Source organism: Passer domesticus, chromosome 5 (assembly GCF_036417665.1).
Source record: "Passer domesticus isolate bPasDom1 chromosome 5, bPasDom1.hap1, whole genome shotgun sequence".
NCBI lineage: Eukaryota > Metazoa > Chordata > Aves > Passeriformes > Passeridae > Passer > Passer domesticus.
In genome coordinates this window covers 28,243,825-28,256,840 of record NC_087478.1, presented here as the reverse complement: position 1 = coordinate 28,256,840, position 13,016 = coordinate 28,243,825, and the positions used below count along the sequence as shown (strand labels likewise).

The following is a 13,016-nucleotide window of genomic DNA, read 5'->3' as shown; positions in this document are numbered from 1 at the left end:
CAATGATTCAGTTCACATTCATTGTGTCAAGTGCTCTGCTAAAGCACAGTGATGAGAAAATTCCTGGCTTCTCTTTTTGAAAAGAATATGCTGATACATCTGCGGTAAACACTAGTTTGATGAATATGATACTAAACCGTCCCTAGAGTTTATAATTGTTTCTGATAACAGTCTCTGCTGCTCAATGATTTCTCAAATGTTCCCAGTTCTCTCTAGCAATTAACATGGGAAAAGAGAATCTCAACTAAATTGCCATTCAGAAAGAACATAAATAGGAATAGGACCCCTTGTCAGGAGGATCAGCCTGGTATATTCATAGAGATCAGTACCAGACACTGGCTGAAGATAACTGCTTCAGCTCCTGATAATCCTAGCAAGCAATATCTAAGAAAGGTACAAGAAACTTCTAAACTTCTACTGTTTAGCCTCTTTCACACGTCTGTAGAGTTTGTAGGCAGCAATATGTCTTTAACGCAAATGGTAATGGCAGCTGGTAAGCAAAGCTCACCATGTGTACAAGTGTAGTTCACAGCTCAGGGCCAAATCTTTGTAGAGTCCAAAAAGCCATCACCAAAAGGGAACAACAGTTCTGATAGTCTGAAAGCCAGCACTACTCTGCTCTCTGTGTCACTTCAGTGCCACCCACTCACTCCTGCAGCTATCCTCTGAGCATGCCTTACCCCACATGCTCAGGACTGTGTCCCTCACAAAAATACAGCTGCAGCAGGTAGCTCATCTTCACAGAGGGGCCACTCTAATCATCAGAGATTCTGCCCTCAAATCAGCTCCTTCCTCAGCCTGCTTGCACTCTCCCAGAAGGCAGCTATAATTGCTAGTTTATAGGTTTGTCTGGGTGGAATCCAGCCTTTCTTCCAAGGTGCCCTACTGTGCAAAAATCTGTGTCTGCCTCAAAAGCATTCTCCATGAGGACAATGCACTTTTTATGGGAGCAGGAGGGCATGTCAAAGCAGGTACAAGATTGCAAGATACACTTCCATGGCTTCAAAGAGTGAAAAGTGCAGAGAGACAGTCAGTGTACTGAACCCATTCCCTTCTTCACAGACTTCAGAATATCTAACACTTACTACAGATTTCAGCAAAGATGTTTATTAGTAGCAGACACTCCTGTCCAGAGGTACAAAGAAGAAGGTTCTGTGCACCCATAGCATGGCCACACTCTCATTACACACAATAGAAATAATATTGCTGATTTTATTAGAAATTGTGTCAGATCCTGTCACCAAACTAGTCAGTCAGCTAGGAAGTGTTGAGAAGAAAGTCTTACTTCTGCCTTTTCAATCCAAAACAAACAGTGATACAAAACATATTTTCCCTCTTCAATCACTTTCCTGATTTAATAAGCCACTCCTCAATGTCCTGGGGTAATAGTATTGTGTATTGATTACTCATTTTTAAAATGGAATCCCATCTGTTTCATTTCTGCTTATTCCCAAAGTTTCCAATGAAATAAAGAATAAGATCCTAATTCCAGTATGGTTCAAACACAGTGAAGGCTACATCTCTGTATTTATCTTCTGCTTTAGAGTGTATGGATGGATGATTTTTTAAAAAAACTTCTAAAACATTAGAAAATATAAACTTCTGTGAATGGGAAGATGTGTGGAAGTTTTGTTTTTTCTTTTCTGTTTCAAAGCAGGATGAGGAAACTTCATAAAATATAATACCACAGAAAGACTCATATTACTTTGACATCAATTCCACGCTGGGCTTTATAAGCAGAAAGTTCAAGTAAATTCAAATATAAATTACACAGCAATTTCTGTTCATATAGAATATGATGGATTGCTTAAATTAGACACTGTGGGACATGATTTGTGCCAATGTACATGTCCATGCACCAACATTCACATCCAATCTTTCACTAATTGAGGTAGAGACCTTGAAATTGTAGTAGTTTTGTTTGATGCTCCCAGGCTTAGCTGTCCTTGAACACTGTCATTACTACTGCCTGGTTGATATACTTTGCCTAGAGATTTGCATTGCAGAAGCAATATCACTATCCTCTTTCACCCTGAAGACCTAAACATTAATCACTACACCTCTTAATTCTCCTCATGCAGTCAAAGCATGTCCTAAAACACATTGGTCCTCCAATCCCATGTTGTCTACTCTTCCTGAAAGCTAATAGAACCAGATGAATTTGAACAGTCTCATCTAATCAAACCACCTCTGTATTTTCTCCTAGTGTCTCCCCCATTCTTCCGTGATAACTCCATCTGCCACAGGAATCTGCTGTGGCACAATCCAATTGTGACTCCACTGGCAAAGAGACCTGGGAGTGCTCTGAGTACCCAGAAAATGATCAGGATCATGCCTTTTGAATAAACCATTTCCATGCTTTATACAGTGTTGCACAAAATGGGGGGTTTTTTTCATAAAAACAAGAAAAGAGGGACTGAAAAAATCCCACATATCCTAATGTAGAACAACTTGTCTTTAATCTATCACTGCAGCCATAAGTCATATATGTAGGATGTACATGATCTCTCAAAGTTCATCTTAGTTTATGCATCATCTCTTCTTTGACACTAGAATAAAGGTGTGGAAGCCCATGAGAAAAAAGCAAGCTAAAGGTATTCAGAAGTACCCATAAATTTTATTACCAATTCAGAAGAATCCACATTAATTGTCAACATTAGTCAAGGCACCAATTCTGTGATGTCCTTACTGTAAAGCATATACAAATTATTTCCTCTGCACTTGCTTTTCATGGCCACCATTTCACAGAGTACAGTTTGTCTTGGACAAACCACAGACACACACTGAACAACATCCTGAAAAAATTCTTGATGCTTTTTTTTCCCTTCTATCTGTCGTACAGTATGGTTCCAAATATGGAGGGTAGAAGACATTATTAAAATCAAATTGCTAAAAATCTTACCTACACAAATCTTAAAAATCTAATCTTAAAAAACTATTTAACTCACTTTTTATCACTTTGTGTTTAAGAAATGCTTTTTCTGAACAATTAAAATGTGCCGATGCTTTATTTTGTTCCCAAAAATTAGCTGTCATTTTCTGGTTCTCTTTCACTAAGCTGATCTTTGGCTTGCACATAGAAGATGCTTTTGTAACAAGTATAATCCAGGTGAAAATTTTATTTTTCTAAGTCCTAAATTAGATCAAAACAAATCAGTCACATCAGACTATCTTCAAATCCTGGCTTGTACATGGCTTGCTTTCCTTCTCTCATTCCATTGTTCTCTACTGCATCTTTCAGTTTAATTTTTCCTCTCTTTCTTTTCATTAAAATTATTTATCTTTAGCTGTTATTCACTGTTTTACAGGATAGCAAGTTGTGATGCTACTTCATAGCAAAGGGTGGCCACCATGCAGAAGCCAATGGCAAAACTCCCACTCAAAGAAAAAAAAAAATCTCCCTGATGCATTTTAACTGAAACTCCTCTGGACTGTCAATTGAATACCTGCCATTATGCATTTGTTACCTTTTTACTTTTCTGGGTTAAAACGCTTGAGTTAAGAGAAATTGAGTTTTCTCTCCTCTCCTCTTTCTCTTGAAAGCAACATATTCCTTTCCTTTTAAAATATAATTATGTTTCTTACCATCCACGCTGTGACAAAATCTCCCATCCAAGTCCCAACTGCAGCTACCTTCATAAAATTTTCATTCCTGATGCCCATGAAGTCTGTTATAATGTATGCACTGTGAAAACAAGAACACAAACATAAGATACACACATTTGCTCAATGTAGTTGCAAAGAACTTGCATTAGTGACAAAATTTATGATTATCTGTGAGAGATTTGCCATTGCTTTCATAATAACTTTTCTGCTAGATCTGAGCCTTGACATAGAACTGAACCCATATGGGTCGATTTCAATTAGAAATGCAATGTGAGTCTGATTTTGAAGTCCATGTCTCTTTTGAAGGTGCTAAAATAACAGTTGGCAAAGACTTTGGGATTATGTAAAGCTTCTGGAAGTAGAAAATGTTTTATGCTTTTTTATCTTTTTCCTTTATACAAATAGAATTACAACATTTTTCAAATCCATGACTTTGCAAAATCTTCATGAAGAAAAATAAAAATATTTAAGGTATGTATAAAAAGATAATTGAGCTGCTTGACTTTTCACTCCATCAGTTATACAACCACTTTTTTTGACACATCAGTGTAAGCAAGTTTTGCAAAATTTCAGTGAGATGTCACTGTTTATAGATTTATACAATTTATTTTCACAGATATATTTTACTTAAATCCAAAAGAAGCATTTCCATTCTGCTTAAATAATGCAACAGATAGGATTTACAACCTCACTTGGTAATTTGACTTCAAGTTCACCAAGATGCTATAAGAACAATTAAGAAGGTAAAGTTACTTGTTCTGGATTAAAACCTTTCTGAAAAAAACATACATTTTAATATACTGATATCCTTTTCTAAAAGACTTTTGTAGTGGTCAAGAAGAGGCAACTCTCCTCAAGAGCTAATAATGATGAATGAATATGAATGGCAATTGTATTTAACTTTACAAGTGATATCTTTGTTTTCAAGACACTTGTAAACATTTTTATGTATTGTTATGCCTATTTAGGAGTGTGCATAAGTGACACAGTTACATGTAAAAGTGTCCTTGAACACTGTGCTCTCCATTTTTCAAATCTTACCATTGTTACATACCAAATATTGCAAGGTCTAGGAGTTATACAGACCATACCTCTGCAATTGGATCAGTGCAAACTGATTCCACTCTCTGGGCCAGTTCTGTTAAAATCTAAATATCTGATCAAGACAGAACGTCTTGCTAGCACGGTCTTGCATAGACCGTAGTATATTTCTTGGAGAGAATTTAATATGTTGTAGAGCTGAAATATTATTGTCAGTGAACAGTTTCATGACACATGAAAAATGTCCTAGTGTAACAGCCATTTTCATTATATGTATTATGATCTTTCAGCTGGTATGTCACTAAAAAGATGCCATCTTTTTTTTTTTTTTGGTTGAATAGTATATAAATGCTGGCTCTCATTTTCTGCTAAAAAAAAAAATCCAAACTATTTTTAACAGCATTCCATGTAGTTAAAAGATTATCAATATCCTAAATTCACCATGTTATAAATAAGGATGTAAGAACCCAAGAACAGGAACTTCAGGTCAGCCTTAAGTCTCCCTGCTTCAATGTTCTGTCTCCAAGAGAGGGCAACGGCAGAAGCAAAGGAAGACTGAAAACAGGCAAGCACAGCCCTCCCAGATATATTCTCCTAGATGCTTTAGAACTGGAAAATATTTGGAATTACTTTTTTCCTGTAGCTTGGGCATGCCATTCTTGTAGCATCTGTGAAGGCAGAAAATAATCAAGCCTGCATTCCTTAAGAAGGTGTCTTGTTCACAAAGAAGGCATGGCAATAAGTGTCATTGGTAAGGAAAAGCCCTCAAATACAAAGCATACCTTAGTTTTCTCCATCAGTGACAGACACAAACAAAACCCCAGTGTTCTCACCTTTTCTTACTTGCACTGTACAATCTCACAGGCATTACACATGGTTACAGGTGTACAATAAGCAAACACTTGCACTACATCCCCAGAAAATGAGCTACTCAGGCCATTCCTGCAGCCTGGCACACATCCTGGCAGGCTGCTGGGCACAAGAAGGGTCAGCCAAAAAGGCTGACAGGTCACTGATCCCTGAATACAGGTATTACCTAGCAGAAGAGAAATCAACCCAGACATAAGTGATTCTTTTTAATGGAAATTGAAATTCCCAGTGTAATCACTTGTTTTTATGAATGTCAGAAGCATCAGAAGGCTTATAATAAGGTTGAATGAAGTGGATACAATATTTAAATACTGAAAGGCCTTGAAAGCATCACATCTTCCCAAGTTCTTCTTGTCATTTAAAATATGAAAACATCAAAGAAGCCTAGTATAAATTGTGCATTCCAGTCTGTAAGTAATTAATGCCTGAATTAAATATGCAAATTGACAAAACTTCAGTTAGTGTCAAAATAGTATATTATTATAAAGAAACTGTTTATATAGGAATATAATCTGTGCATGTTTTAAGTGCATTTACTGATTAAAATACAGGTACAACTTTTTATGAACAGGAAGAATATTTTTAGCATTGTCATCTTATTTGAAATAGTAATGAAATACATCACTTTTTCATTAACTGTTAGCATTGCACCTCTTTTATGCTGTCTTTTATGCTGTCTGCAATTATTGTTTTTCCTTCAAAACACAAAGAGAAATTTACTATTTTAAAATGGGTATCTGGGGCTGTTAAAAATGAATAATTAAAAAAAAGGTTTAGGTTTAAACCTTTTTTTAGGCTTAAACCTAAAAAACCTTCCAGTTTTCATTTTCAGGTTTTAGTTTAAATAGCAATAAGAACACTTGACATTTTCAAAAAAGCCATGCTTTCCTGATGATACTAGCAGGATACATATTATAACAGTACCAAAAGTAAAATTAATTCTGTTGTGGAAAATCCTCACATTTTACATTTTTCTAGAATAAGCTAGTGATTAGAGTAGTTTTCTTTAATTATTTAGTCTTCTTCCTGGCTAGGACCCATGTCTGCACCTTGCAGGAGGACTAAGGTCTGCTGGGTTCCAGTCAACTGTCATGGCCAGCCCAGATTTTCCATAGCTTGTCAAAAGGCTTCTGTTTGCCTCACCATCTGTGTGCTGTGCAGCAAGGCACCAGCATATTGCATGAGCAGCACAACCTAAGGAAACACCCAGCGAAAAAACACCGCAGTCAAAGCCCAGAGCAAAAAAGCTCTTCTGAGACAGACAGGATAAGTGTAAATAATTAAAGTCTGAGGAGCCAATACTTGTGAATATTATACACAAAGGACAAATTTGTGACTGGGATTTGGGAGCCTTTCACAGTAACACTGGAAGCTACAGCTCCAGGTAAACTGCTCTCAACAGGTGAAAGTCTAAGGAAGGTAGAGCAACATTTTAACAGAAAAGGACAAAAGAGAGGGATAGAAAAGACAAAGGAGACTTAATAAACACAATTCTAAAACAGATTTAAAAAATCATGAGTAACTGTCTACATCCATGTTGATGCAAAAGGTATGTTAATAATCATGAGTCAGTGAGTCAGTAAAAAGACGTATTTGAACACTTTCTGGAGTTAGCAGCAGTGTGCACAAAAGGGATGAAGAGGGAGACAACCACACTATCCTGGAGATTTTGTTCAAAGGAAGATATCCTTCTTTTTTCAAAGAAGGATGACACTGTTAAAATTGCAAAGTCTGAAAGCAAATGGAAGTTTTAAATTTTACATTGGATCAAGATGCACAAGTCACTATGGTGCTATTGACACTATTCCAAGCACTGGAAAAAATGTCATGATTGAGACTCTGCTGAGCTGGTGTTTTCTTGACCATCACAGGATGTAGGAATGGGCTTTAGCTTGAATAGAGACACTTAAATGTAAGGGTAAACCAGGAAGTCAAACTCTCTATGGAGCTTGGTCAGATTAGGTCAAGGATTTACTTGCTTTATATTACTTCTTGATGGCCAGCATGTCAAAAAAAACCCCTGTTCACATATTAAAAGGCATTGTTAAACCTATGTGACTAAGTGATTCTCAGTGAAGTGACATAACTTGATCTCCAGATGCTAATCCAAAGATCTCTGTATCTCTTGTGAGGTCTGTGACATAACTGACAACCCAGACTCATCTGAACAGAACCCTGGGTGTCCAGGGATAGCAATGAGAGCATAGACACATTGGGGAGGTTTTAGTTGCTTTTTAAAGCAATTTTAGCAACCTTGGTGTCTCTTAACTAAGCTTCAGCTGGTTCTTTACACACTCTAGAATACTGAAGGCACTGGGATGGCACACAGAACACAGCGCATGTTCTGTACAGAGCCAACAGGAGCTGCACCCACAGAGAGTGATAATGCTCTTTAAAAAGGAGGGGAGGCCTAGATATCTTTTATGTTGAGTAACAAAAAGTCTATACATGTTCTGCAGTCCGATATGCACTTTTCTGGGGTGTTTTATTGTTTGGCCTTCCCCTTAAATAGCTGATTATCTACATGGAACTCATCTTCCTTGGTGCATCTGACAAAGTGAAGTGCTTTGACACCGGCAAACAATTGAAAGCACAGGTGTTTACACAGGCTGAAAAGAAGGATGTGTTTAGATGTGGCACCACAAGCTTCCATTACTGTCAATTTAGAAGAGGCAGAGAGTGTCAGAATAACTGAAAACATAGATAAAAGACTGCAGATACAGTTCCTGATCTGTATTTGTCACTCTAAAATGACAGAATGGCAAATGAGACACTTGGTAGAAATTCACTCAGCTGAAAAGCTATTCTTCTAATGTCAGAGCCATGGGGAACTGGAATGTGCCCAGAGACAGTAAGATCTGCTGTCTTATAAACTGGCACATCATAATGAGGATGGCATAATGCACAGCTACCAGCAAACAGCACAGAGAGCACAACAGCGATTCATCCAGTCCCTAACCATTCCCAGTGCATGCTTTAGACATACAGACAAAACTTCTATGACACCAGAACAGAGAGAATTAAGAGGCACTGAACCAGGGATTTTGCTTGACAAGACATCAAAGAGGTAACAGCCACAAGAGGATCAGCAGGCTAATCTGCAAGACACAAAAATCTGAGAAGCAAAACCAGCTTGGCTATAGAAAGGCAGATCCATGGCACAGTGCAGAACACCTGAGACTGACAGACCAATTCTGTAGCTGAGCATCACTGGTTGGTAACATATTTATACATGCTTTTTTCTAATCAGGCAGCAGAACTGTAGTTCTGAAAAACTCTGCTCATCATTCTACAGGCCTGAGGGCTGTGTGAGTTACTCTGGGGACTTCGCTTGTAGAGCTCCCAAGCCATTAGAAGTTCTGCTGCTAGGATACACAGGAGCTCCTCACTGTCCAGAGGGACAAGCCATTTAGTTTCTAGCTTTGCAAGCCTGCCTTTAAGACAAGGCTCATTGAAAAATGCAGCAATTTCAACTCTGTCTGTTAATGTAGTAGAGGTATGCAACTTCAGTAGTAGGGTACACATGAGATTCAGTCCCTACTCCAGGGGACACTGGTTTGATGCCCTTCAGAGTTAGAGAATTGAACCTCACAATCATTCTCAACATGAAAAAATGATGACACAAGAGGAGAAGAAATATGTGTTGCAGGAGACTGTTAGATGAGGTAAAACTGAGCTGTATATTCCATATTTTTTATAAATATCATCTTTCACATAGAAGAAAAATATTCCTTTTCCTTCACTTTTCGAATGGATGCCACTGGTCAGTATAGGTGTTTGAATTACATCACAACTACAGTCCAAATTAAGATGCCTCAGCAAATTGGGACAGGATTTTTAACAATTTTTTTTCTTAATGTAGCTTTTTCTACTGCTAGTTGTAGGAGTTTCCTGTGGGGGTTTTTGTGGATCTTATTCCAACAAACCAAGCATAACGCACTTGATGTCCAATAGAGTCTGGACTTCTCTTTAGAGATCAGGTGATATTCATACAGATTAACTTTTGCCTAATGATGCCAGTCTTCCTAGGCTGTCTCCACAATCAATGGATCTGACAGCAATTAAAAGCAGGATATTAATTTAGATTATTTTCTTCTAGGCATGGTGATGTCATATATGAAAATGGCCAACAGCTTACGTCTAAAGGAGGTGCAAAATGCAAATCATACTGCCAGAGGCTGTGAGAGTCTGCATCTCTACTGGGAAAGTCTTAGGGATCTGCCAATTCAAAAGCATTAAGGGCCTCTACTATGGGAGGAATGCAGCCTCCCTGGTAAAAGTAAACTTTGGTGAGTGTTGGCACATACTTCCAGCAAGTTTAAATGTACCAATGGATTTGGTACACCTATATTTTTGTGTGTGTCTGTCAAACCCTAAATGACACATAAAATTGGAGACAATGAACAGACAAGTTGGGAATTGAACCTAGATTTCTTCCCTCAGATGAGCACCTTTCTTCATCATTACATAAGTGCTCTGATGAAAATTATGTACTAACCCCACAAATTGTACTACAAGGAACTTATGATGGACAGGATAGTGTGGGGAAAAGCATAAAAGGTGCCTGAGAAAAAAATTAAACAAACTGATTTTTCGAATTCATTATGTCCATGAGATAGCATTTACAAACTTTTCAGGAGTATTGCTATTCATGTGCAATGTGTATCATAAAAGCATATATTCTGTTTAGTCAGAAAGAAAAAAAAAGGTTGCAGAGTACATTAGTTTGGGTTTTTTTCTTCAAATATAGACTACAATACTCAGCCAAGGATTGGCTGCAGAAACATTTCTAATTATACTGTGAACAGAGGAATGCTCACCCATTCACACAAAGCACAGCCTTACCTGTCCCCTCCACACGCTCACACCAGCACTGCAGCTTATACGTAGCTGCTTATGCTTCCATTCCAACTCTTTGACTGCTGCATAAGTTGTTTTTACTGAAGCAATGACATAAAGGGTTGCCTCTTACATGCCTCTTACAGTTTGATGCTGCAGGAGAGAGTTTGATACTGCATGGCTAAGATATTTGCTTGTTGAGAATTATTTTAGTGGATAATGAACAAGTTAGAACTGTGACAAGTTAAGAGAATCATGCCACTTTTTAGCATTTCTTTTAACAGGCTAGTAAAATTCTGCAACTAATCTGCAACACTGTTCTATGTGCTGGTACATTAAATGACCTATTTGATTCACTCCATGTGCCTATATAGTAGGATACCAGAATAGTTTTACAGTAAAAATTGCCAAAATACAAGATAAAACAGGTGCCCAGGGACACAAATTAGACAAGTGGCCTTGGGCACTTGTTAAGTGTTTTAGACATACTTATCTTAAAATACAGATAATTTGTTTGGTGTGTGGCATTTCAGAATATTTCAGGTATTTCAGCTACTAAAATGAAAAAATAACAGATTTGGAAATAGTACTCATGTATTTGAAAAAGCAACAAAAACTAAAGAATATATCAGGCAATGCTTTTATAAAGATGAAGCTAGATTAGTAATTTAGAAAAAAATATGTGGTGAAACTTTTTTAAAGAAATAAATAAATAATTATTTGTTTAAACTTTTTTTAAGAAATAAATAATTCTTTGTTTTTAAACTTGGTGAGATACTGGAAAGAATGGATTTGAGTAATGCTGCACTGGCTGTACTCTTCAGAAAGGGCCATGGCTTGCACACGTCCATGCCTGGTTTTACATTTTAATATGGCTAAGAAGGGAAATACACAGATTGAAGTTCAAAGACAAAGAATATTATTCACTTAAAAAAAAGAGAGAACTGTTCATACCATCAACAGAATATAAACAAAATTAAATAAAATAATATAGCTGGAACTCCACCATTTTAACCAAGTGTTTTGATAACTTTAAAACTTCAGTGACTTTCAGCAAAAGTTTGTACTTTCTATCTGTTTCAGCTTTAGGTATGACAGAGAAGTTTAAATGCACTATTACAATGAATAAACAAGTAACTGCAGTATTATTGCTATTCAGAAAGGTGAAAGTAGGAAAATTTCCAGCTGTTACAAAACACCAAATAGACTCTGCTTGTAAAGAGCAGTCCAACTGGGAAAGCAGAAGCACAAAAATATTTAACTAAATTTTAATAAAAATGTGTAAGTATTCACAGATGATGCAACTTTGCCTATTAATCATTCTTTAACTTACTAAACTTCCCTGAAAATTTGATTTTAAAAAATTGGGGGGTTTTATTTTAAAATAATGAAATGCCAGGAAAACTACAAAAAGCATGCCATAAGTTAATGAATTGGAACAGAGGGAACAAAGAAATGTTGACACAGAATCTCTGCTGACAGATACTCAGTGATCATAATTGAAGAGAATTTGAGCTGGATCTGAAAATAATTGTAAGCCACAGCTTTAAAAGGGATACTACAATCTGATATAGCTACAAACGAGCCCTAAATAAGAACCTTCTGAAGCACTTTCTCTGCAAATGGTTTGTTCTAAAACATTATCAAATTTCTACAGCCTGCAAACAGTTCTACAGGTGCAAACAGAAAATATCTTTCAGGTTGGGTGGGGCTTTGAGCAAGCTGGTCTAGTGGGCAGCATCTCTGCCCATGATAGACGGGTTGCAAGTGGATGGTCTATAAGGTTCCTTCCAACCCAAATCTTTCTATGATCCCATGATTCAGTTATGTATATTTGGCTTTGAATCTGTTTAAGGTGACTGGTTTATATCAGTCTTGCTTCAGTCTATAAAATCAGGCAGAGACATAGAAACTAGAGTTCTTAAACAAAAATTATTTACCACGCTCACAGGTACCTTTGAGAAGAAATGGAAGGAAAATGAGGCTTGACAACTCAGGGGCTGGTCTGAGGATTTGGTTGGCTTCCCTCATGATGTACTATCAGCAGCAGATTGCAGAGCAGATGGAAAAGAACTAGACTTCAAGCAATGTACAAATTATGAAATTGAGGAGATTGTTTCTTTACTGTATTACTTGAAAACTGTATATAAAGAACAACTGTATCTAGGGCCAGTCATTTGACAGGAGCTGGCATGTAATTGCAGCAGAGAGTTTCACATGGAAAACACAGCAAAGACAGCCTGTTCTTCCACTCCTTGGCTGCCAAAGCAAACACCTTTGCTGTGACTTCTTAACCATCCAATGGTTGATACCAACACTTGATATAACTTTGTCTTGTATTGTACTGACTGTTTTATTTTCTGGTCCCTACAATATTCAACATTTTAAATAAAATTATCATTCAAATATAGAGGGAAAAGTGACAGAATGTTTTTATTGATTTTACCCTCAAATCAACAGCTCTCCATCTTTTTTTAATGTCTTGCACATGAGTTATCAGAAGACAGACACATCAGAACCACGCAATGCTCAGGTTTTTGCTTCACCACTGTCACTTGTAAGACCACTCTGAGACACATAAATGAAGAAAATACAGAACTTGTGGTCTGAACTTCCTTGAAAAGAATATTCTCCTAATTTTCGCTAAGGAGTAGCACATC

At 37.1% G+C, this 13,016-nt stretch overlaps 1 protein-coding gene and 1 long non-coding RNA gene across 7 annotated transcripts in view; one reads left to right on the top strand and one right to left on the bottom strand.

The window, feature by feature from the left end:
* TMEM117 (transmembrane protein 117) overlaps positions 1 to 13,016 on the bottom strand; it is a 189,799-nt gene that overhangs the window by 101,763 nt on the left and 75,020 nt on the right. For all 6 annotated transcript variants that reach the window (XM_064422481.1, XM_064422485.1, XM_064422483.1 and 3 more), the window contains one exon: positions 3,586 to 3,685. In XM_064422481.1, the coding sequence (XP_064278551.1) occupies positions 3,586 to 3,685 (100 nt within the window). The remainder of the gene's footprint in view (positions 1 to 3,585; positions 3,686 to 13,016) is intronic.
* Positions 8,052 to 12,727, top strand: LOC135301303 (uncharacterized). Its single transcript, XR_010363047.1, has 3 exons — positions 8,052 to 8,730; positions 9,617 to 9,806; positions 12,308 to 12,727. It is a non-coding gene; the product is annotated as an uncharacterized LOC135301303 (long non-coding RNA).